Source organism: Tenrec ecaudatus, chromosome 16 (assembly GCF_050624435.1).
Source record: "Tenrec ecaudatus isolate mTenEca1 chromosome 16, mTenEca1.hap1, whole genome shotgun sequence".
NCBI classification, from domain to species: Eukaryota; Metazoa; Chordata; class Mammalia; order Afrosoricida; family Tenrecidae; genus Tenrec; species Tenrec ecaudatus.
Genome location: NC_134545.1, coordinates 98436132 through 98462131, shown reverse-complemented (window position 1 = coordinate 98462131; position 26000 = coordinate 98436132). Strand labels below are relative to the sequence as shown.

Sequence of the window (26000 nt, the reverse complement as noted above, 5' to 3'; positions counted from 1 at the left end):
AGGAAAAGACACACCACGCCTCTTTCCCCAGTCCTTCCGGATGAGGTCATTTTTTCCGAGAGCCTGGACGTCATATAAAAAAAGGCTCCAAGCCCATGCCTTGTCTCACACCATGTTTTGTCAGGGAATTGAGCTCCAGTGGCCCGCTGGTGAAGCACTGACTGCTAACCGAAAGGCTGGTGGTTTGAGCCCACAGGCTGCTCTGTGCATGCACCACCCTTGATGTGCAGTGGCATCCTGGGAAACCCCAGGGGCAATGCTCCTCTCAGGTCTCTCTGAATGGAAACTGAGTAGGTGGTAGCGGGTTTTGGGAGGAAGCCACTATGAACAGCCAGGCTGCCAGTAAAAGAATCTTTCCAAACGATAGTATCTTAAAAAAAAAAAAAAAAACAAAGAAAAGAAAGAGAAAATCTAGTATTTAAAATAAATAAATAAAAAGCCCTTCTGGCTGACCTGATGATACTCATTAAGGAATAAAGGGAGGCGGAAGGTTTGGGGAAATTCATTCTTTCTCTGTCACATCATTTTGAATTTGTCCTGGCTCAAAGCTGGGTGCTGGATTATGCGGCGTGGAGGGCAAGCCTGGGAGACCTCCTGACTTCCCAGAAGTGCCCATCTCCTGCGGGTGGGGCATCGGTGAAGTGGTGTGTGCTTAGAAGTGGTTTTAGGATCTGTAGGAGGAGGGGTTGGGACAAGAAGGACATGAGACTCCCCGATGTGAGGAAGGAGCTTGGATCTTGCAGGAAGCTCATCTTTCTTCCTGAGCTGGCCAGGGCACACCCTGTGGGTGGCACACCCTGCTGGGCGTCCGACTCAGCCCACAAGGTCCTGGGAGGGAAGCCAGGGCCTCCCTTTTCCCCAAAGGAGAGGAGGCAGTGCTCCTGTGTGCCAGCCTTCCCAGGAAGAAACGCTGTCATCTCAGTGCGCTGAGCATGCTCACCCCCCGGGGCCTGACTGAGCACATGGACCCTTCTCATCACATCGAGGACTGCCCAGGTCAGTCCATTTCCTGAACTCGGCACTCCAGCTGTCAGGGGGAGGCCGCGGGTTTTCAGAGGAGGGAAAAGACAGAGAGACCTTTCTTTTCTTTTTCTTTTTTTTAATTGGCTAAAAGAATTTTTGTGCTATGAGAACATATGAGAATCTATTTGCATTCCTAATTCGTATTTGCATGAAACGTAGATATGAGTTGGACGGGATGGTAAAATGGACTGCGTCGTTGCAGCGGCCCCTCTCAAGCCAGCTGGTTGGTGCATGTTCAGGCGCATTTGGCTATGGGAGCACTTTACGAAGAGTCCACACGGCTGCCAGGGGCAAACATCTGTGGTCCCAGCTTTTGCCCTTTCCTTGCCCACATCCACCGCAGCACCGTTTGCCTTAGTTCAACAGCCTCGTTCTTCCCCCGTATGAGATGCGTGTTTTGTGTGTGAGGTGCACTGTGTGTGTGTGTGTGTGTGTGTGTGTACTTTGATACTGCTTCTAGCATGCTTTCCCTCCGTTGCTTTTTACTGGAGAGGTTTGTTCTCTGGTGAGACTGCTTTTCAGAAAGCACCCAGCTCATTCCGGGCAGCATCCCCAGGGGCTGACACCCAACACCACGTCCCGCAGGTGGCAACCAGACGGACTCTCTGGCTTGTGGGGCTTGCTGAAAGCTGCTGACCCCATCAGGAGTCACCACCCCTTTGATAGTGGTCCTTGGAGATAAGACGGTGACTGATTTGGGTTTCTGGAGAGTGGAGCCATGAGCAGCTCCATAGAAGGCATCTGCTCGCTAGACCAGAGGATGGACACTGGTATAGATAGGAACTGGAAATCCAGGGAATCCAGGGTGGATGATCCCTTCAGACCACTGGTGAGAGTGGCGATACCAGGAGGATGGAGGGAGGGTGGGGTGGAAAGGAGGAACCGATTACAAGGATCTACATGTGATCTCCTCCCTGGGGGACAGACCACTGAAAATTTGGTGAAGGGAGACGTTGGACAGGGAAAGATATGACAAAATAATAATTTATAAATTATCAAGGGCTCATGAGGGAGCGGGGAGCAGGGAGGGAGGGGAAAAATGAGGAGCTGATGCCAGGGGCTTAGCTGGAGAGACAATGTTTTTGAGAATGATGAGGGCAATAAATGCACAAATGTGCTTTGCACGATTGATACATGTAAGGATTGAGATAAGTGTTGTATGAGCCCCTAATAAAATGATTTTTAAAAAGAAGAAGAAGAAGGCAGCCGCTCACTGTGCCATCTTTCCTTCCTGCTGCCCCTCCTCTCCCTTTACCTGGACCTCCGGGGAGCTCAGGCTTCGCCATCTGGCCCGGGACTGGCAGGACCCGGGCGCCTGGGCATGCCACCCTTCACTTGCACACTCTTGCTCAGGGAGGTGCAGAGCAGTGGAAGGCTGGCACACTCCGGCACTGATAAATAATGCACAGCCGACTGGGGCTGTAACAGTTCCTCCTATAAATGAACATCAGAGAGCACTCTGCATTCTTCATCGATCTGCCCGAGATGTTTGCCCGGAGAGGAGAGGTGACAAACACTGGGAGAACAAAATCGAAAGCCAGCAATGGTCTCATGTGGGCACTCAGCCAGGAACTCTGTCCCCCACTTATAAAGTGGGACATCTCCCGGACAGTTTCAAGAGGCCTCTGGGTTCTTCCACACACTCTCTCCTGGAAGGCAGACTTGGAATTCTGCATATAATTAGAATGAATTAACATAGAGAGGGAGAAATGCTGACTCTGAATTTCCCAGTCTGGGGGGCGTCCTGGATGGAAAGTTAGGGAGACTCAATCTATACAGCTTCATGTAGATCAGCAGTTCTCAACCTGTGGGTCATGACCCCTTTGGGGGTTGAATGACTCTTTCACAGGGGTCGCCCAATTCATAACAGCAGCAAAATGACAGTGATGAAGTAGCAACAAAAATAATGTGATGGTTGGGGTTGCTCACCACAGTTTGAGGAACTGTATGAAGGGGTCGAGGCATGAGGAAGGTTGAGACCCACTGGTGTCAGTGCACTTGGAGGCCCCATTTTCCTTGCATTAAAAAGGAGTGGTGGGTTTTAGTTCTGAGGCCCAGGAGGGACAACCTGGACCACGCCTACTTCCAGAGTCCGTTCATAGCAACTCCATGGGACAGAGGAGAACTGCTACCCACGTTCAGAGACTGTGGGTGATTATGGGCACAGACTGCTTCATAGCCCCAACCCCCACCCCTTCAGCGGCTGGTGGGTTTGCACCATCAGCCCTGGGATTCGCAGCCTAAGACTTATCCCCCAAGTGCCCTCAGAGCTCCCTAGGAAAGTTGAAGCGGACTTTAGTTTTTAAATGGTAAGTGACAGGTGGCAAGGGTAAGGAAGAAAGTCCCATTTCTGGTTCGACTTCCCGCGGTCAAGCGCGAAAGGCCTTTCTTCCTGACAGTCCAACCCCTGCTGCCGCACACCGAGTTTCTAAGCCGCGGCAGCCTTTCCACGCAGCGACAGCTGGAATCTACAGAAAGTGCATCTGCCGCACGGCGGCAAGCAGTTGACTTCAATCTCAGCCATAATTAAATTGGAGGTTGGCAAATTATTTTGCGATTCCAGAACGGCCCACCTTATGTTTGGAACATGAGGGCTTTCACGATTCTGCATTGTTGTAGAAGTGCTCTCGCCTTAGAGAGTGTGGATGGCACATTGGAATGATCTTCGTCTTCAAACAGAAGCAGTCATTTAAAGAGACATGCAATGAGTGCACTTGGCTTTTGTCTCCTCTCCTCAGCCGTGGGCTGGGGGGCGGGGAGAGGGGGTGGCTGGTGACTTCTTTCTGTGAGGATGACAAACTAGAAGACTCTCTGGGGGAGTTCTGCTCTGCCATGGGGGGTCTCTGTGAGTCGAAAGGGATGGAAGGACATACAACACCATGCTCAGTAGCGGCCTCTGAGGCTTTGAGGCAAAGCTTTCATCCGATCACTCAGCAGCGGTTCTCAACCTGTGGGTCACGACCCCTTTGGGGGTCGAACTACCTTTCACAGGAGTCTCCCGATTCGTAACAGTAGCAAAATGACAGTGATGAAGTAGCAATGAAAATAATCGTATGGCTGGGGGTCACCACCACATGAGGAACTGTATGAAAGGGTCCCGGCATTGGGAAGGATGAGAACCACTGCTTTGGAGCCAAAGGCAGTAAATTAGTGCATCTAGGCCTTACATCAACAGCTCTCCTTGCAAGGGGTGCTCATGTACAGGAGAACCCTCTGTCCTTTGGGACACTGGTGTCATCTCGAAAGGTCTGTTAGCGCGTGTGAGCGAAGGAGCGAGGGGAGCTGGGCAGTGAGTCCCGTCAGCACCCGGGCAGGATGAAGAACGCAGGTCTGCAGTGCAGAGCTTAGGATGCTAGGGTGGGGGGGCAGGATCTCCTTGGGACTTGGGTGAGCTCATAGTTGCAAGGAGGGCAGTTGGATCAGGGTTCACGTCTCACCATCTCGTGTGTGTGTGTGTGTGTGTGTGTGTGTGTGTGTGTGTGTGGTGGTGGTGGGAGGAGGTACCATCTCTACCCAACTCCTCACTGCCTGAGATTGGTATTTAACTTCTTGTTGCTAAAATAACAGCGGAGCCCCGACAGGGTAGTGGGTTAAGAATGAGGCTGCTAACTGCAAAGTCACCAGTTTGAACCCACCATGCTCTCTGTGGGAGAAAGACGAGGCTTTCTACTCCCGCAAAGAGTTACCGTCTCAGAAACCCAGAGGGGGGTCACTCTGAGTCAGCATGGACTTGGTGGCAGTGCGTTCGGTTTGGTAATATAAATGTGTAATTGTGGACCTGCAGTGGGAAGTTTACTCCTTCTGTAGCTGTGGCCTTGGTCCAGTGCCTGAGCTCTAGAGACGAGGTTTGGTTCCTCTCACAGCTTGGGTACTTCCTGGTGGCACAACCTCCAGCACCTTTCTCAACGTCTCTCTATGCCTCAGTCTCCTCATTTATAAAACGGAGTCAATATGATGACCTGCTTTGGTCAGATTCAAGGGTGAGGATCCCATGAGGTGTTTTTTTTTAATAAAGCAAAAACTGTAATAACGAATGGGTCCTTTAACTACCAACTTAATTGCCACCTGAGAAATTCAGATCTATCGAAATGATATAGCCGAATAGTGCGTTAGACACCAAGGCCCTCATCCTAGCTTGGGAATTTAATCTTATGCTTATGTGTCTGTGTGTGGTCTTTATTTATTCTCAGTTACACAAATAATACAAGCATAAGTTTTCACTGTGAAAGGTGCAAACAAGATCATCCTCTCTCGCTACCATCTAATCGATTCTGACTCCCAGCAACCCTACAGGACAGGGTAGAACTGCCCCCACCCCCACCCCGTGGGTTTATAAGACTGTCACTCCTTATGAGACCAGAAAGCCCCATCTGGCTCCCTCCTGTGGGGCTTCTGGTGGTTTCAAACTGCTGACCTTGCAGCTAGCAGCTCAGTGTGTAACCACAGTACCACCAGGGCTCCTCCTGCAAACGCGATAAGAAAGGCCAAAACACAGCAATACTCCCCTGCTCCCTCTCAAAACCTAAAGAGTAACGAGAGCGTATGATCCGATTCTAAACACGTGCTTCCTTTCCATCAAAACTGGGCATTTTCCTGGTTGTAAAAGTTAAGTCATGTCTTGTCATGAACACAGGGTCATGATCCGTCAAAATCGACACGGCGGCAGTGAGCATTGTGAGTGCTAGCAACAGCAAACAAACACCCGCTGCTGTCACGTTCATTCCAACTCATGGCAATACACAGGACAGGTACACATCACAGGGGGGGAAACCTGTTTGCCCTGCCACCCTGTTTCAGAAGGGGAACGAAAAGGCACCCCTGACACTCTAGCCCCTAATCCAGGAGCAAGTGCATTTGCACCTCCCCCGGATTGATCCAGCTCCCCAGGGGCAGTATCCCCGCGTGGGAAACTCTGCTCTAGATCTTCATGGAAGCTGACAGCCTCATCTTTCTCCTGCAGAGAAATGGTTGGATTCGAACTACTGGCTTTTTGGGGGGCACTTAGCTGATCCATGCCTAACCCACAGTGTCACCAGAGCTAGAAGACCAAAACTTCTAGACTGAAATATGTGTTAGAGAACTCCCTGGCCTACCTTTCAAAGATTTCTATTATAGAAAGTAGCTTCCTTCCGTGGGGCCCTTTGCCTTTATATTTTCCATCAGTGAATAACCTTATCATCGGCTAAAAGGTTGACAAGTGTTTCCAGTTTGATCTAGTTTGGGGAGAGGACAGGACTCAGGGATAATCCTGGTGACTCACTGACATCCAGTCTCTGCCAACTTATAGCCACCCAACCGGACAGGGTAGATAGAACTGCCCTGTGAGGTTCTGAGACTGTAACTCTTTATGGGAGTAGAAAACCTTCTTTTACTCCCTTGGAGCAGCTGATGGTTTTGAACTACTGACCTTGTGGTTAGCAGCCCAACATGGAATCCATTACACCATCAGGGTCCCTTCAGTCCTGGAAAGCCCTTAAAATAAGGGTCCGTGGGCTTTTTCTTTAAAGGGCCAGACCACACACATTTCTGTTTAATGGGATACTCATCTCTGTGGCTGCTGCCACTTCCTCTTTTTTCCTTCTGACATTATGTTCAAAATGTAAAAAGCCAAACAAACAGGTTTAGTTCAGAGACGGCACAAACAGCGGCCTGTGGGTCACCTTGGGCCTGCGGGCTGTGGTTCGTTCACCTCTGCCCTCTGCCAGATGGCCCAGTAAGCAAGGGAAACACAGGCTTACTTGTGCTGACTCCCTAATCTGTGGAACATCGTTTAATTTTTAAATTCTTTTTATCACTCTGAAGATTCTCCTTCTACGGCTGGCGAGCACCTGCCCCTTAGCCAACCTCATGACACCTTCCTGCAGAATCCAGGCCTCCGTCCAGACTGACAGTCTCTGATGGGTGGAGTGCCCAGTGAGCAAGGGAAGCTTGGGTTTACTTGGGCTTACCTACCGATCTGTGGTGAACAGTGGAAAACAGGTGAAACGATCCACTGCAGATTAGTAAGTAGGCACCAGTAAGCCTCTGCTTACCTTGCTTTTGGGCTAACCCACCCCTGCCTGCCTAGACTCACAGAGGAGCAATGACTATGGAATGAGTGGTCTCATGACAAGGAATTCGCGTGTCGAGGACACGATTATCTCGTCCTGGTTTAATCACCCACCACACTGTCAGCTCTGTCCAAAAAGAAGCGTCCTAACCTGTTAGCTACTCTTTATCAGCATCTACCGAGTACAGTGCTCGGTACAGAGGAGACAGTAAAAGATGGTTTCAAATGGAAAAAACAGGTCATGTAGTATTTGTATGACAGTATTTAAAAAATCAATACTTCCTGGATCCGCCTTCCCTGTCCCTAAGGGTAGCTCCTCTTTGTCTCCAGTGTGTTTTTCTGACACATGACACATAATGCCTTTAAAAAGCTCACAGTGCTGCGTATTTCTTGATTTTTTTTTTTCATTCTTAAGGATGCAAGAGAGCTAAATCCTAACCCACCCTTGCAGTAAAACAGTCGGGACTGCCCAGGATGGAAAACCAAACCAAACCAAACCCAAACTAAAGGAGACAACCAACAGAAGGGATCCCCATCTAGGCAGCTGGCTGGGGAGGGGGTTCAGTACCGGGGGAAATGGTTGGGAGGGGTGGAAGAGGCTGCCCCTCCCTCCTCGCCCGTTCCCACACACAAGGAGAGGAAGGGAGCCAGGGATCTTTCAGCTCAGCACAACACCTCACGTCACGCTCAGCTGGCTGAGCAGGGTTTGTGGCCCGGCTTTTGTGGGTGTTTGGTGCCATTGAGTCGGTTGCAACCCAGAGCGACCGTATCCATGACTGAAGGTCACGCCGCCCTGTCCTGGTCCTGCGGTGTCCTCACAGCTGTTTGCATGCTCCAGCCCCTTGGTGCAGTCACTGGGTCAACCCATCTTTTTATTTTTATTATTATTTAATCATTTTATTGGGGGCTCGTACAGCTCTTATCACAATCCATCCACCCATCCATTGTGTACATTTGTTGCCATTACCATTCTCAAAGCATTTTCTTTTGACTTGAGCCCTTGGTATCAGCTCCTCTTTTTTCCCCTCCTTCAGAAACCTTTGATAGTTTATAAATTATTATTATTTTTTCATATCTTATACTATCCGATGCCCATCTTAAAAAAAATTGCCATTTTATTTCCTTTCAGGTTTGTTTTTCTCCAACTTCATATCTTTCCATGGGCTTTGAAGGTGGTCATGGGACAGCACCTGCAGGTTTAAATTGGGGGCGGGGGAGGCGGGGGGTGGTTCGGTCCTTCTGGGCTTCACAGGACCGGTTCCGGACCCCCTTGCTGTGAATGAATGGCATAATATGTAGCTTCACGTACAACTTGGGAAGCACATCTGCTTCTAAGACACTTGCTTCAGAAATGTCTCTGATGTCTGCCGCCTCCCCTATGTCTCGTAGTGAGAGCTTCTTAATGGCTTTGTCTTTGGGCACACAGTGGGTGCAATTCATGCTGTGAACTGCACTTGGCCGTGGCCTTTCCTAGCACCACTTTTTTAGCTTTTTCTTTGTCATCTCAGAAGCAAGGTCATGAGAGCCCAATCCATCTGATTGTGGTTCTACCTCCCTCTCGCTGCTCCTCCACGTCACCAAACAGGAAGTCCTTCTCCAGGGATTGATCCCTCCTGATAATACGTCCAAAATATGTAAGATAAAAACTAGTCATCATTTCTTCTAAGGAGCTCTCTGGCCGTACTTCTTCCAAGACAGACCTGTTTGTCCTTTTGGCAGTCCGTGGGACTTTCAGTCAGTGTTCTCCAGCACCGCAGTTCAAGTGCATCAGTTCTTCTTCGGTCTTCCTTATTCCATGTCCAGCTTTCACACGCGTATGAGACAATGGAAGATACCGTGGTTTAGGTCAGGTGCACTTAGTCTTCAAAGTAACATCCTTGCTCTTGAGTATGCCAAGGAGGTCTTGTGAAGCAGATTGACCTAATGCAACCAGGCCTTTCGATCTCTGGACTGCTGCTTCCAGGAGAATTGATTGTGGATACAAGCAAGATGAAATCCTTGACAAACTTCAGCCTTTTCTCCATGATCATCTCTCGTGTCCTGGCAGAGATGAAAGTGGGAAGGCATTGCGTAGTGGCGCGGAAGCAAAGAGGAGTGGTAAATTAGGGCCATTGATGAGCTTGACCACCCCTTTTTATTCAGTAGCAGCAGCATTGGCATCAATGAACACGTAGTGAGTCTTGGTGAAACCCCAGTCTTATACCCAGTTCTTTCGTGTTTAATACAAACCACTTTTTGAAAGACCGTTATGACTTTCAGATACCTTGCCAATTATATTTGAGTAAGTGACACACTGATGGACCAACCAACGAAGAAGATGCGTGTAAGGCAAAAACTGAGATGGGGCCCTGATGGTGCAGCGGTCACTTATGAGGCTGCTAACCACTTGGTCAGCAGTTCCAAACGAGCAGGAAAGGGAGGACACTTTCAATTCCTATAAAGAGCTACAGTTTCAGAAAGCCACAGAGGCAGCTCCACCTTGCCCTACAGGGTTGTTACGAGTCAGAAGTGATTGGATGGCAGTGAGTTTTTGCTTATGGTGAGAGTGAAAATTATGACAGAGATTTGAATGTTCTGTGCATCACAATGCTAAGCGTAGTCCAAAGCAAACTGTTTCTGTAGAGGGTCAGGCAGTAAAGGTTTTAGGCTTGTTGGGCCAAATGACCCATTATGACTATGCAAAGCTTGGGTTGTAACCTTGAAAGTAGCCATAAATAATCCATAAAGGAATGGACATAGTTGTGTTGCAACAAAACTTTATTTACATGGACAGACGCTTGGCTGCAGGCTGCCAACTTCTGGCCTGGGTACAGTATTTAAAGAATAAGCAATGGCATCTGAGAGGCTTTTTGAAGGAGAAACAGTCAGGGTTGGTTTTGAAGGTAATAAAGATTTGCTTGACAAGAAAAACAACAAAAAAACCACAAAAGAATAATTTAGTCACTTAATAGATTTATTTCCAACAGATTAATGTACTATAATCAAAATGAAAACAGCATTGGAAACTCATCATTTTTCTTACATGATACTTGCTATAAATTATTTCTGCTTCAGAAGGCCTGTCTGAAAACATATTTACTGGGAATGTTAATGTTCTTGCTTGGCTGGGTAATGAGGGGGAATGCTTTGGAAATAAATGAAAGAAATACCTAATTAAGGTGATTCTAATTTATGCCACTTTAAAATTTCACTTGGCTTGTGTGATTTTGATTTTATAACAAAATTAAAGGGCTGAAGAAGAAGACAAAAAAGATGTGCTTTTTAACCACTGAGAAACAACACGTGGGATTCAAGTGGGTGATTTTTCTACTGAATTTGTATTGGCTTAGCAGCCTTGACATACTTCTTATCCCAATTGGAAGAAGGGATAAAGCACAGAATACTGTTACAAAATAAAGTTTCTTTATTTAAAATCATTTTATTAGGGGCTCATACAACTCTTATCACAATCCATACATACACAAATTGTATAAAGCACATTTATACGTGCATTGTCCTCATCATTCTCAAAACATTTGCTCTCCACTTAAGCCCCTGGCATCAGCTCCTCATTTTCCCCTCCCTCCCTGCTACCCCCTCCCTCATGAACCCTTGATAATTTATAAATTACTATTATTTTGTCATATTTTACACTGTCCAAAGTCTCCCTTAACCCACCAAAATGAAGTTTCTTGCTAGAAATCATAAACTCCAGCTCACTCAATTATACCTCCATTTCCAGGCTTAGGTTTCTGCTGATTAAATTCCGATGCGGATGAGTTTGGAGAACTTTATCAAGGGTGGGAAGGTGGAAAGGCTTTGGATTCGTGTCCTCATTCCATGGGAAGTTTTCTAAAGTCTCATCTTTCTCAGGTGCGTTGTGGCTGTCCTCCTCTGGTGGGGGAAGACCAGGCTTTCTATTCCCTAGAGTGCCAGTTAGGGAAACCCACAGGGGCGCAGGTCTACCCTGTCCTGTGGAGTTGCCACTCGTCAGAATTGCCTCCATGGCAGTGAGTTTGTTTGGGAGGGTTTTTTGGGTGGAGATGGTCAGAATATCCTTGGAATTGTATTGTTCAGTGTTACTCACCCCACTTTATTTACTGAGCTTCTGCTGTACAGGGAGCCCTGCTTACACTGCGGATTAAGCGTTAGGCTGCTAGCTGCCTGGTCAGTAGTTCAAACCCACCAGCCATTCTGTGAAAGAAAGATGAGGCTGTCTGCTCCCCTAAAGAAAGAGTGTAGCAGTGGATTTATAAGGCACCAGTCCCTGCACTGAGACCTGGAGTCAAACTAACAAAGCCATTTGCCATGGAGTTGAATCTAGCTCAGGGGTTCTCAACCTGGGGGTCGCGACCCCTTTGGAGGTTGCCCGATTCATAACTGTAGCAAAATGACAGTGATGACGTAGCAATGAAAATCATTTTATGGTTGGGGATGGTCACCACCACATGAGGAACAGTATTCAAGGGTCACGGCATGAGGAAGGCTGAGAACCACTGATCTAGCTTATGGCTACCCCAGGTGCGTTGGGGTAGAACTGTGTGCCATAGGTTTTCAATGGCTACTTGTTCAGAATTAGGTCTCCAGGCCTTTCTTAAGTGGTGCTCCTTGGTGCATTTGAACCCCCAACCTTTTAGTTACCCGTTGAGTCTGTTAACACCAGGGACCCGAGGATACAACAAGGACAAAGATGTGATTCTTCCCCTAATGGAGTTCACAGCTCTGGAGCAGGCAGAGAGAAGCCAACCACACCTTACTGATGACTCTAGAGGGCAGGGTGGGAAAGCAGGCTCCTGCCCCAAGATTAGAGATGCTTCCCCCTAAGTAAGCACCCTTTCTTCTGCTACTTATCTTTAAAATGCCCCATAAAGGGACCTGAGTTCTCCACCACTCGTCACTACAACTGAGGTCAGCAGTACAATTAGAAGAAATCCTCTGGAGGCTTCAAGAACACAATAATTTACAGTCCCTTGATTTTCTTAGGAGTTCTGGAGGTGTACTGGGTCACACTTTGCACTGCTATCTACAAGGTCTGTGGTTCGAACCCACAGGCTGCCCTGAAGGAGAAAAAGGAGGCTGTATACTCCTGTAAAGATTTAAAGCCTCAGAAACCCACGGGGACCATTCTACTTCTGCCTACAGAGCAGCTAACAGAGTAGGAATCAATTTGATGGCAGTGAGTTTGGTTGGTTTGATTTTCTTACAAAAATGCCAATTTCCCATTTGAACAAATTCACCCTCTGGCTCACGGATGATGAACTTTCGCCTTCTATTTGTTAATTCTTTTATTGGGAAGTTCTCCTCACCTAATTTTAGTTTGTTTCTTTCCCTACTGAATACACAGCCATCTGAAAGCATTGGATTACAGGTAGATCAATGTAAGGGACAGTGGCTGCCCCTCCCACTCATGTCATTAAGTGTGTTGTTCTGTGTGGGAGTGGCCAATGGGGGCCATCACCCGCTGATGACACCTCTGAATACCTGGGTATGAGTCGAACACAGGTACATGGAGGTGTCTCCCGGCAGATCAGGAACACTTTTACCACCCTGTCAGAGCCCTGGAGCCAGTCAGGTGTTCTGGAAGCAGGTGAGCCCTACAGAAACTGCCAAGGCCAGGACTGGGTGTGGGGATCCTGGGTAGAAACTGCCTGTGATCCAGTCTCCCAAGAAGCATCCTGAGTTTTAACATCTCTCTACAAAGAAGGAAAGCATATTTTTAAAATCTCGTACAAAGAAAGAAAGTATATTTTTAGTCTCATCGTGACTCTTGGAACATTCATCTAAATTTCTGATCTCGAAGGTTTTAACAGTTTGTAAAATAACACAATAATCTTAACACCCGTAATTGAGGTCCCTGGAATGTTTTGAGTGCAGGCCATGCGACAGGCACCAGGCTAGGTCTTTACTTTTTATATCATATCATTTAATCTGAGAAGGGGACTAATGTTGTCCCCCATCTTACAGGTGAGGAACCCATCACTTACAGAGGTAACTGGCCCCAAGATATGCGGCTAGAGATGTTGAGTCCACGGCTGATTCAAAGCTTCATCCCTTATTCATTGAACAGGAAGTGATTAGGAATATGGGGGATTTTTTACAGTGTCAATGTGTAATCAAGAGTAATTATTCGATACATTCTTCAGCATTGAGACCAAAGGTCCCTGCTGGAGGACCCTTTGAAAACCATCATTTGTGATAAGAGTTGTATGAGCCCCAATAAAATGATTTATTGAAACATTTTTTCATTACCATAAAAAACACCATCGTTTGGCTACCTGCTAAACTGCTTTGTCTTCTCACTCTCTCCCTCCAAATGCACTCGCCCTAGGTTTTGCACTTACCCCCACTGACCTACCACCTTTAAGTAGATTCTAATTCATAATGACCCTATAGGATAGGGTAGAACTATTGCGTACTAGGATTTCCAAGCCTGTCAATCTTGAGAGGAGCAGACTGATAGGTTTGAACTGCCAACCTTGCGATTAGCAGCCCAACACTTAACCCATGATATCATCGGCACTCCTAAAAGTTTTGGATTCAGCACCTCTTTTGTTTCTGATCATTAAATAAACAAGAAACAGCTCTAGAGCTTTCATCTCTAAAGAAAACAGAAAGTGTGGAAGAAGCAATTACTAGATGCCTATAATGAGCCCATCCTAGAAAAATAAAACGAAACAGAAAATAACCTCATGGATGTTGAGTCAATTCTGACTCATCGTGACCCTGCCGGGCAGAGTTAAACTGCCCACTGGATTTCCACGGTTGTAAATGCTGCAGAAGCAGACCGACCCACCGCCACCCTTCTCCGTCAGAGTGGCTGGTGAACTGCTGACTTAAGTAAGCCCTGTGCCACCAGGGCTGCTTTGAGCCCATCCTAGTGGGGAGATAGTTGATCTGGTAGAACCGAGTGTCCAGAAGTTTCACAAGTAATTATGAAATCACAAATTGTGATGTGCCATGGGAAAAGATAACACATACTATGAGGATCTGTTGGGGGCAGCCAGGGACACCTCTAGAGCAGGTGACAGGTAATCTGAGACCTGAGTGACAACCAGGAGTGGGCTTTTAGCGATGGGAGAACAGCAGGTGAATTGACCCAAGGGAGAATGTGTAAGAGGTCCCTACTTGGGAGCAAAGCATGATGTGTACAGGCAAGAAAACCACGGTCCCTGTTTTGGCTGCTGGCTTGATGAGCTAGGGAAAACACTTCAGGAGCTGAGGACACAGACTTGGGTGCATTCTTCCCATGAACTTGGATTACATTTGTTTATCAGTGGCACTTAGTTGATTTTCAGCTCATAGTGACCCCGTGACAGTACAGAACTCCCCGCTAGGGTTTTACCCTGTGATCATCAGCGGAGCGGATTGGCAGATATTTCTCCCTCAGAGTTACTCGGTGGGTTTGAACCACCAACCAGTCGGTAGCTCAGTGTTGTTTTTTTTTTCCAATAAATCATTTTATTGGTGGCTTTTGCAGCTCTTATAGCAATCCATACATCAATTTTATCAAGCACATTTGTACATATTTTGCCATCATCATATCCAAAATATATTTTTTCTAATTGAGCCCTTGATATCAGCTCCTCTCCCCCCCTCCCTCTTCCATCCTCCCCGCCTCATGAACCCTTGGTAATTTATAAATTATTATTTTCATATTTTACACTGTCCGCTGTCTCCCTTCACCCACACTTTTGTTGTTAGTCCCCCTGGGAGGTAGGGGCAGAGGGGGTTATATGTTTATCATTGCGATTGGTTCCCCCTTTCTCCTTCTCCCCATACCTTCCCTCTACCCTCATGGTGTCCCTACTCCCATTACTGGTCATGAGGGGTTTATCTGTCCTGGATTCTGCGTGTTGAGAGCTTTTATCCGTACCAGTGTACATGCTCTCGTCTCGCTGGATTTGGAAGACAGAATGAGCTAGGGTCATGAGAGTGGGCGGGGATGTGGGGAAGGAAGCATTAAAGACGGAGAGGAAGTTGTGTCTTTCATCAGTGCATAGACCTGGCAACAACGGGGCACCTTAGAACCCACTAGCATCCAAGTGTTTCCCACCTATATCCAACCCACTGCCATCAAGTCCATTCTGACTGATGGCAGCCAACTCACAGGGTTCCCTTGCTGTCAATCTTTCAGAGGAGATAGCGTCATCTTCCGTCCATGGAAAGACTGGCGATCGGCTTGCAGTTAGTAGTACAGCATTTACCGGACAGTCCCCAGCGATCAAAATAATACTAATAATGAATGACAACAGGGAAAGTAGAGGTACTGCCCCACACAACGACATGGATGTGTTGCATCTATTGCTGAGCAATGGGAGCCAAGCATGGACTACTTCATAGTGTGTGATCATCTATGAAGTTCACGAGCTGGTGCAACTAATCTGCACTGGAAGTCAGACTGGCAGTTCCTGGAGGGAGAAGGGGTACAGGATTGACTGGGCAGGAGAGCAAAGGGATGTCTGCATTTTCCTGGGTGATGATGTTCTGGATTTTAATCTGGGAGGTGTGTTTCCATGGGTGTACACATTCTTCAAAGCTTACTCAGCCACATACTTCTGATTTGTGGACTTTATTCTCTGTCAGATCTTTATCAGTAAAACGTTCAACATTAAAAATAATTGCAGTAGATTTGAATAACATGAAGGGATGTGTTGATAAAGCCAAAAGCTATAAATTGCATAGGTGATATGATCTGAACGACACAGAAAGTTCTGAGGTTGAAAAAAGGAAAGGAAATAGATTGAGGGGTATTTTTGATGGTTTCTGGATGACATGGCTGGGTAATCAGATGCCGTCAAGTCGGGTCCAATTCATAGCAACCCTAATTGTGTGCAATAGTACGATGCATCACCCGGTCGTGCCCCTGGGTGATGAGCACTTGTTTTTATGTTTGAGTCCTTGTTACCGCCACTGGGTCAATCCATCTCGTCAAAGGTCTTCCTCTTTTTCGGTACCCCTCTACTTTACCAGTCCTTCTCCAGGGATTGGTCCCTCCTGGTAACTTGTCCGAAGTATCCAAGATGCCATCCTTACTCTGAGGAACCTTTTGGCTGACCTTCTTCCGAGACAAGGTTGATGGTTCTTTTGGAAGTCTATGGCACTTCCGGTATTCTTTGTCGTTCACCATCATTCAAACGTGTCGACTCTTCTTCCATCTTCCATGTTCAATGCCAACTCTCACATGCATACGAAGCAATTAAAAATACCATGGCGTGGGTCGGTGCACCTCAGTCCTCAAAGTAACATCTTCCCTTTTAAACAATAGCGGTCTGGTGCAGCATATTCACCCAGTGGCATGCACCGGCCGATCTCTTGGCTGCTGCTTCCATGGGCATTGATTGTGGATCCATGCAAGATGAAATCCTTTTTTCTCCAGATACCATAACGTTACCAATGGTCCAGTTGAGAGGCTTTGGGTCTTTGCCTTGAGCTGTAGGATGGCATTATCTCCATTCTTCTCTAGTTTCCCGTGCTTTCTCAATGCTCTCTAGTGAATGCATGTTCTGTAATCAGAAAGATTGAAATGGGACACGCTATGGCGGAGAAGATCGTTACATACAACCGGAAGGAATTACAGATCACGTTTGAAATGTTAGGGTGGACCCAGAGTCAGGCCAGTTCCCAGCGTGGTGGAGTTAAGAGAAGGTGTCACTGGGGAGTGGTAGGGGGGGCAGACCTTGTGAGGAGCTGGAGAAGGAAATGGATGAAGACAGGGTGGGCGTAGACATTTCCTTGCCCCCCATTCACCCTTTCTGCCAGACGCCGTGACTCTCCACTTCTCACCAGGTCCTGTGGTGCTTCAAGTATGTGCTAGCTTTTTCTGAAACACTCACGCGGTGAACCTTTAAGCCCTTTCTGACACGTGTTCTTCAAAGGCTCGATTGCAATCCATTTGCATTCCCCGATATTCCCATTTGCGCTCTTCTCTATTTTGAGGCTTTCTCCCCGCCCCTCCCTGCTATTCCATATGGCGATGTGAATTTAAAAATTGATGGTGCCAATCCATTTTCTCCTCCTGAAATAAATAATAATAGTAATAAAGGAACCCAGACACACACACACACACACACACACACACACACACACACACCACGAGTAAGACTCCATCTGCCCTGTTGAAGGCATCCACCGCCCACTTCATCCTGGTGCAGGCTATTTTTGCTCGCTTTGTCATGTGAAGGCCTGTGCTGGAAGCTTTTAAAGAATCCTTGAATTTCCATCAGAAAATGAAAAGCGAAAGCACTTTGTCCTTCTGTCTTATACCTAAGCCCGAATCGATGCTCAGTCAACGCCGACTGGATTGCCTTTATGCAGATCCCGGTTTTACTGCATTTGGGTGTTTCTGGGCACATTTTTCTACTGATGGGTGCACACTTACAGTTATGAGGTAGAACCTAATACTTTCTAGTTCTGCCCTGTGTGTATTGATGTCCTCTTCCAAAACAAAACAACACAACACACACACACATACACACACCCATTGCCATCGAATCACCCCCAATTCATATTGACCCTATAGATCCCCTTTCCCTTGCTATTGGATTGGTTCCAAACTCATAGGGAGGCCATATAGAGTTTCAAAGACTGTAGATCTTTACAGGAGTAGAGACCTTCATCTTTCTCCTATGGAGCAGCTGGTGGGTCTGAACGGGTAACCTTGTGGTTAGTAGTCCTGTGCCTAACCTCCAGGGACACCAGGGTTTCTTAAAGATGCTCTTACACAAAACCCACTGCCAGTTACCTGTGACTCATAGTGACTGTCTAGGGCAGGGGTCCTCAAATTACAGCCTGCAGGCCACATTTGGCCCGCCAAGAACATTTATCTTGCCCACTGGGTGTTTTTGCCCCATTTTGTTTTTTACTTCAAAATAAGATATGTGCAGTGTGCATAGGAATTTGTTCATAGTTTTTTTTGTAAACTATAGTCTAGCCCTCCAACAGGTCTGAGGGACAGTGAGCTGGCCCTCAGTCTAAAAAGTTTGAGGACCCCCTGGTCTAGGGGTTTCCAAGACTGTGAAACCTTATGGGAGTACAGAGCCTATCTTCCTTCTGAATTGTGACTGGGGAGTTTGAACCACTGGCCTTGCAATCAGAAGTCCAATACTTAATCTACACATGCTAACAAGGGTCCTCATAGGCTCTCTTGGGTGAATTTGATTAGTAATGATCAGATTCTCTTTGGTATCCCAGGGTGAATCAAATCCTTCTCTGAGTGTTTGCTCACTTAACTGTGTCTCTCCCTTTGTCAGCTGAGTAAGTAATCACATTACCCTGGCTTCCTGGAATTTTTAATCAATAACATGTATGTGTCTTTAATTAGGATGCTCGGAAACTCTGCTGCATGGGGCCATTTAGCTAATGGTTCAAGCAGTTGTGGGCAGAGAGCATCAATTTGAGGAAATTGAATCTAGATGGGCAATTTTAACATATATTTTTTCCAAGACAGACCACATGAAGTATTCACTTCAAGGTCCAATGTTCACACATAGTTGTGAAGGAGCTAGCCTGCAGCAGACACAGAACGAGAAAGATGACCTTTGCTTTCAAGACACTGGGAGCCCAGTGACGCCTTTCTCTGCGGGCCACCTGGCCCACATCCTCGGCTCCAGCCTTGACTTCCCCATGAGCGCGGACGCAGCAGCATTCCCCGGGACTTGCTGAACACCAGGGATGCTCTGCGACCTCTTAAACCTGTCACTACATCTGAAACTGCCCCCGTGTCGCATTTCCCGCCCCACCCCATTCTCTGGACGGTTTCTTGTCTCTTCGGTGCTACATTCACCCCGCCCCCTGCCCCGCCCCCTCCCACTGTGCTCAGGTCCTCATCCTTGGAATTCTTGTTGCCATCGGCCCTCTATCCCCACCCTTTACAAGTAAGATCGATGGTGTTCTCCCGTTCCTTAGTAACCATGTGCATCATTTCCCTCTGTCTGTCCATTGGAGCCACCTCCTGTGAACTGTTCGTTCCCAGTGTGGCAGGCGGATGCACTCACGTAAGGACGGGGTAGCTCAGTGGAGATGTGGTGCGTGCATAAAGATCGCAGAGCCATCGCGTTGTCTTGAACTACTGATCACGGCACACCTGCCTCTTGGTTATCGTCCTGACACGTCTCCCACCTCATCCCAGGCTGGGTGCTCTTCCTTCTGCTCCCAGAGATGGGTGCGTAATTGGCCACTTCCCCATTTCTCATACCCCTTTTGGCTCAGAGTTTTCAGAGGCAGACAGTTCCTCTAATGAACCCCAATCCCCAAGCACTACCCCACCTTCAGCCTCACACAGTGTGAAGTTCTCCCATCTGTAGCTACTGCCCCCTAGGCCATCCCCCTCCCATGTCATTGCTCACCCACCCACCCCACCCACCCCCAGGGAATTGCCTAGTACCAACCCTGGCATGTTAGGGATTCCAAGCATAAGGATTGCACCTGTTCTCACTTCCAGGTGAGCATGGAATGGCTGCTTCCTGGGTCAACACCCGGAGGATAAGTGATGGCCCGTTGGAGAAAAGCTGACTTTTCCTTCTACCCTGCACAGGTAGACATAATGGGATTTACCCCGCACAGGTAGACATAATGGGATTCTACCCCGCACAGGTAGACATAGTGGGATTCTACCCCGCATAGGTAGACATAATGGGATTCTACCCCACACAGGTAGACATAGTGGGATTCTACCCTGCACAGGTAGACATAGTAGGATTCTACCCAGCACAGGTAGACATAATGGGATTCTACCCCGCACAGGTAGACATATGGGAAACAAGACTGAATCTCCAAAGCATGCTAGAGGTAGAGGTGACACACAGTGGGAACCACGGATGAATCTCCGAACCATGTGAGACAGGAGAAGTCACCACAAAGGATGTTTCTATGATGTTCTGAAACATGTGAAAACAAGCTGAGCCTGCAGACAAGGGGACAATGGTTGTGTCTGCTGAGTGGCAGGCAGTTACGGGCATGGAGCGCCAGGCGCTTTCTGAAGCGATGGGCTTGTTTCGTATCTTGATAGAGATGTTGATTACATGGGCAAAGCCCTTGACCAAACCTCATCCAACTACATTCTTATTATCTATGTCTTTCATTCTATATAAATTACACGTTCATTTTCAAACAGAAACAAAATCCAGGAGGAAATTGCAGAGGAGAGTATCAAATAGCTGCATCCTCTTCTAAAGGAGGGACGTCGTTTACGCTTGATTATCTCACCACTCGCAATTATCCTGCTAGCTGTTAAAGATGAAAGGTTACAGTGTAGAGAGAAACAAAGTAACCCAGTGGGGACAGAGAAGGCCACTGTGCTTACATCTTTGTAACCAGAGCAAGGTAGTAAAGGTTGCTGCGTGGATTAAGCCTCCGGTGGATTCCTGCCGACCACAGGCAGAGGACGCGGATAGTGTGCTAGCATCCAGAGCGCAGCACTTTTGTTTTCTCGGGTTCTGTTTTCTGTAGCTGAAATCCAGGATGGGTAGAGCTATGGAGGCAGGGACTGCACTCGTGGTTTCTCGAGGGGTTTGGTGGGAAGGTTGGGGGAGGTATGGGACTGATGACAATGGGTACAAGAAGCAAGTCCATGTTCTGAGTTTGATTGCGGAGATGGTTGTTTGGCTTTTAAAAATACGATTGGACCATTGAAATGTATGACATGTGAAATATATCCCAATTAACTGCTTTTTTTTTTTTTTTAAGAAATGCCCCTGTGGATTTCTGAGTCCTGAGTTCACAACCACCAGCAGTAGTTGCTAAGAAAGATGAGGCTTTCTAAGACTTAGAAACTTGAAGAGTTACAGTCTCAGAAACCTAGAGAGGCAGTTCTATCCTGTCCTATAGGGACACTGTGAGTCAGAATAGAATTGATGGCAGTGTGCTAGGTTTGGTTTGGGGGTCTAAGCCTAGTGGTGGGGGCGGGGATGGTGGTAAAGGAAAGGGAAAGTCTATATCACAGGTTTAGTCTGGACAGTCACTAAGGCATAGGTTCCAGTGGTAGAGCCCAGAGGTCATGGTACGCCTGTCTACAGCAGTGGTGGTGGACAGTATCTTTAAAATTTTTAATCAGCTGCAAATGTTTGACACTGGGGATATTTTGCGTAAAAATCCAGATTCTGGCACTACCTGGCTTGCGTTCTGGAACAGCAGGATTGGCTGGATCTGAGCAGTGACTTCCTCTGGTCAATGAGGGATGCACTTCACACTGTATCTCCCACTCACATTTACACTGTATCTCCCCACTCACAATGACCTCTATAGCCACCTGTTGCTGCTTCTTATGCCCCTGCTCAGTCCCGTGAATATTTGAATGTGTGCAACCTTCGAGTGGTTATTTGTGCAGCCTCTTCTGCGTACCGGAAACTCGCAGGGGCTTGAGCAGATGTGTAAGGGAGCGGCTACCCTTCTATCCACTTTGCAGCTGCTGAAACGGATCCAGGTGAGTAAAGAACTCCCCTGGGCTGGCAGCAGTAAGCCAACAACACAGCTTTGGAACTAGGTGTTTCTACTCCAGGGCCCCCGAATGAATATACCCGTCACATGACTGTGCTTTAAACTCTTTTAAACATGATTTCACTCTTCAGTAAAATTGTTGTAGACACTTCTTTCCCGTTGGGTTTGGGTTTTTTCCTGGTCATTTGCTTTGGTTGGACCATTCTTGTTTAGGTAGCTAGGCATCTCTAACAACAAAAGAAAAAAAAAAAAACCTCCAACAAACAAGACATGGTATGATGTATAATATCTACTGGTAAATAATACACTTGTACTGTGCCCAATCTCCATCATACTTATTTTAAAATGATAAAGAGTTATATATATATATTTTAATTTTCTTTTGGCACTGCAAATCTTGGAGCTCCCCGACTTCCATGGCATGTTGGAGGTACCGTGAACCACATTTACGTCTGCTTGGCTTATTCCATTGCGTTTGCACGTGCAGGTACTGAGTTGTGTAGTGACTGTTTCAGACACTGCTGTGCAGCAGGCTGTGCCTTGCTCTGCCGGGACACCAGTGCTGGTGTTGGGAGGCTTACGGGATAGAACGTTGGGTAGCAACAAGCTACACTTGAACGGCACACATTCCTGACAGCCATTGGAACTCCGGTTTCTTTGCGTGGACACTGGCCCTGACTTTATCACCAACCAGGCCCATGCAGGTGCGATCTTACTGTGTTTCCTCATCGCAGCACATGGTTATGTTGTGTGTATATTTTTACACATGCATGCTTTAACATAGCTCTGTAAGTTGATATGTCATGTTTCCAACACCCAAAGACAAATGTAGACTGGCTTTATAAGGACACTGATAATAAGAGCAATCATAATTGGAACTGAAAAAAAAGAGGTATTCAACTTATGTCAGAACTGACTTATGATGGAGACCTTGGAATAGAATGATAGCAGACGCTGGGAACAGCCTGTGTCTAGATAACTGGCAACCAGTAGATTACATGATACCTGCCTAGTGTGTTGGCCTTCGAGCATCCTCATGTCAGAGACTGCCAGTTTTGTATCCAACAAATTGTCCCCTCCAGATACGGGGCGTGGTAGCAATGTCATTCTGTCCCATCCCTCCCCCGTGTCAGGACAGCAGGGCATTGTTTCTGGCTGGGAAATGTGTGTTTGTATCACCATCTTCTGGAACCTTCATTGCATCAACTTCCACAAAACAAAGGCACCTTCCATCCTTGTAGAGTTCAGGTTGTCTCTGAACATCTAATCCCGACTCTGGGTATTGTTCTCAGGACGTGTTATGGAGCCGCAGGTTCGGATGAGGGGCTCCGTACGGAGGGAGGGCACCACTCTCTCACCTCGCAGGACCGCTGTCCTGATGACCAAATGGGTGGTAATGAAGTGCTTGGACCAAAACCAGGGCCAAGAGAGGCTGTTAAAGTGAGGAGCTGATGCCAGGGGCTTAAGTGGAGAGCAAATGTTTTGAGAATGATGAGGGCAATGCATGTACAAATGCACTTTACACAATTGATGTTTGTATGGACTGTGATAAGAGTTGTATGAGCTCCCAATAAAATGATTAAAATAATAATACCAATGAATCGTGTGAGGCGGGTGTGGACAGGCAGGCCAGCAGTTCTTCCAGTGTCAGGCAGCATGCTTTCTCAGAGGTGTCCTTTGTCCTTGTTGCTCAGAGGCAAGGCTGTCTTGGTTCTGGTTCTCCAAGCCCCAGCAGCAGCTGCCCTTACGTGTGACTCCACACTGACTCACGGCAACCCCCTGGGTGTCCGAGAAGAACTGGGCTGCATGGTGTTTGCAGAGGCTGGTTTTTTGGGAGTAGACAGGCAGGCTTTTCTTTCCAGGTACCTCTGGTGGGCTTGAACTGTCAGGCTCTTGGTTAGCAGCGGGCATGTTAGCTGTCTATAATCTAGGACAATAGCCATGTCCCCTGACCTCCACCAACCCCCCCACCCCCCCATCAGCTTGCATGATCTGAATGAAGCTTTCTTTGGGATCACCTTCTACTCACAATGCCCCTTTTCCCACTCTGTTATTCCACAACTATTGTTGCTGTATGCTGCGGAATTGTCTCTGGCTCACAGGAACTCCATGAGATGGACTGGGTCTGCTCCATGGGCTTCCCAGGGTTTAATCTTTACGAGAGTAAGACTGCCAGGTCATTTGCCGTACAGAGCAACTGGTGGGCTTGAACTGCCAACCTTCTGATTATCTAGCTGAGCACCTAACCATTGCACCACCTGCCCAATGCGCCCCCCCCACCTTCTCAGTAGATTTGTTTTTCATTGAACATCTCACTCTCCATCATCCCACCAGGCAAGGTTTGATCTTTCCCACTCATGTGTGTTCTGAATATCGGAACATGGCACTGAGGAAGGTCAGGGAGCAGTTTGACACCTTCCACCCCCTCCGAAGCTTTGTGTATGAATATGAGGAACAATAGCATCACATCAAGTTATCCATCCAGAATACAAACATGCTCCTGTTCAAAAACACACTTTCTTTCATGATAACAGCAAGCCGGGACCTACCACTCCACGCTATCAAAAACTCTCACTCTGTCCCCGCCCCCATCTGTTAGTCTCCTGATCACTGCTGTATGCCAAGTGGTAATTACCCACCCAGTTGCACAGGTACAGCACCTGCACCTCCTGCTACCGCACATGCTCTCTGAAGCCCCTGGCATGGTCATTGTGAAGGCCTGCCTTGTGGCAGGTGCCGAGAAGATGCTGGTGAGATAGGTTTTTAGAGTCAGCTGCCATTGTGTCGATTCTACCAGGTAGAAGATGTTAATGTTTTTTCAAATTGGGATAATTTTTTACAGGAGTAGGCATAATACAAGCTTCTTGAGGATAATTAAGAAAACTTTTCCAGAATGTTTCTCAAGGTTTTCTCCTCAAGCAGCTTATGCTTGTGTTCAACAATATGATTTGCCAATGTGCCTCCAGAGGTTTCTCAAGGCCACATCAAGGCCCAAGCCTATCGGCAGTCAACAACAGCAAGGGTTTATTTCAGCACAACGTCCACCTGCTCCAATTCTGGGATCCGAGGGCAGCAGGTCGCATCCTAGTCCTGCTGCTTACTACATGGGTATCCTTTGTTTTATTATATCATTGTATTGGGGCTCTTAGAGCTCTTACAACCTTGCATACATCAATGGTATCAAGCATACTGGCACATTCTCTAAACATTGCCTTTCTATGGGAGCCCTGGGTATCAGCTCCTCTTTAGCAGTCCTGTTTGGAACGCACTTTGCCACCGGGGCTTCAGAACAAGTGAGCTCCTCTGAGCGGCAGGTAAAGGGACCGATGTCTACCCTCTGCCTCTTACATTTCTTGGTCCCCTAACCTGCTGGGGGTCCCTCTGTGAAAGCGCGGCGTAGGCCCAGATGTGAGCACGAGTGGACTCCAGGAAAGGAGCTGCGTGTCCTGACCCCAGGAAAGTCCAGAAGTCGATCATTTCAGATGCTAGACCCTTTCTGCTAAGTTAACGGCAAGCCTGAGGCTTTTGGAGGGAGTCGGTGAACTAGAAATACTTCAGGCTGTGCCCTCCCGTCTGCACTTTCCTCCTGGGGCATCTGTTGAGGGGCAGCTGGGGCAGGCAGGCACCTGCTTCAGGCCAGGCCCCCTGCCCCGCGCCATCAGCAGAGGTGCAGACTTGCTCTCGGATGATGCTTGGCTCTTTATCTCACTGCTAGGACAGTCTGGCTCCTAATGGCCACCACTGGGACAGCTTCCCGCAGCTGCAGCTGGCCTTGGCCTCGGCCTCTCGGTCACCCGCCTGTCGCTCCCTGCTTTCTGGTTCAGTGGCTCTCTGAAGCCTTCTCACCGGGGTGAGGGCCATCCTGTGGTGCCGCTTCCTACATGAGAACGGCATCTCAGTCAAAGCTCATCTCAGTCAAAGCTCTGTGGGCTCTGGTGACGGCCAGGGCACATTTTACTTCTGACTTTGCCTTTTCCCCAAGCAGCAGGGACTCTTAGTTTATAGCAGGTTATGATGGGGACTCACCAAATGCTATTTCTAAACCAGGAGTCCTGGTGGTGCCGTGAGGTAAGCATCAGGCTGCTCATGGTAAGGCCAGTGGTTCCAACGCACCAGCCGCCCTACGGCAGAAAGACGAGGCAGGCTTCTTATGTCCAGCTCTGTGGCCTCCATGTGAGTCTCCAGTCCAGTGGCTCCCAGGACAACAAGATGGAGGAAGCAAGAGGGGGGAGGATTAAGGGTTGGAGGGCAGGGGATACTCTTCAGGCATAGAGAAGGGTCAGCGACAAGAGGGGACCCCCACCTGGTGGATTGTGGCTTTTGGACGGTGACCTGCGGAGTGTCTGCTGCTCAGGGAACAGACCCATGAAAGGTCCAGTCTAACCCGTGGGATCTGAGCTTGGTGCATCTTGTGACCCCTCCCTGAGCTGGTCCCTGTCTTGAGGCTGCTTCCCTGAAGGCTGCGGTCCAAGCCTGCCGCTGGCTGCTTTTTGGAAATCTGGCCTGTGGCGGGTAC

At 47.8% G+C, this 26000-nt stretch overlaps 1 protein-coding gene across 1 annotated transcript in view; it reads left to right on the top strand.

Moving 5' to 3' along the window:
* Positions 1-872: 872 nt before the first annotated feature.
* ABLIM1 (actin binding LIM protein 1) overlaps positions 873-26000 on the top strand; it is a 232406-nt gene continuing 207278 nt past the window's right edge. The window contains exon 1 of the mRNA XM_075534800.1: positions 873-996. Coding sequence (XP_075390915.1) covers positions 933-996 — 64 coding nt within the window. The 5' untranslated portion in view covers positions 873-932. The remainder of the gene's footprint in view (positions 997-26000) is intronic.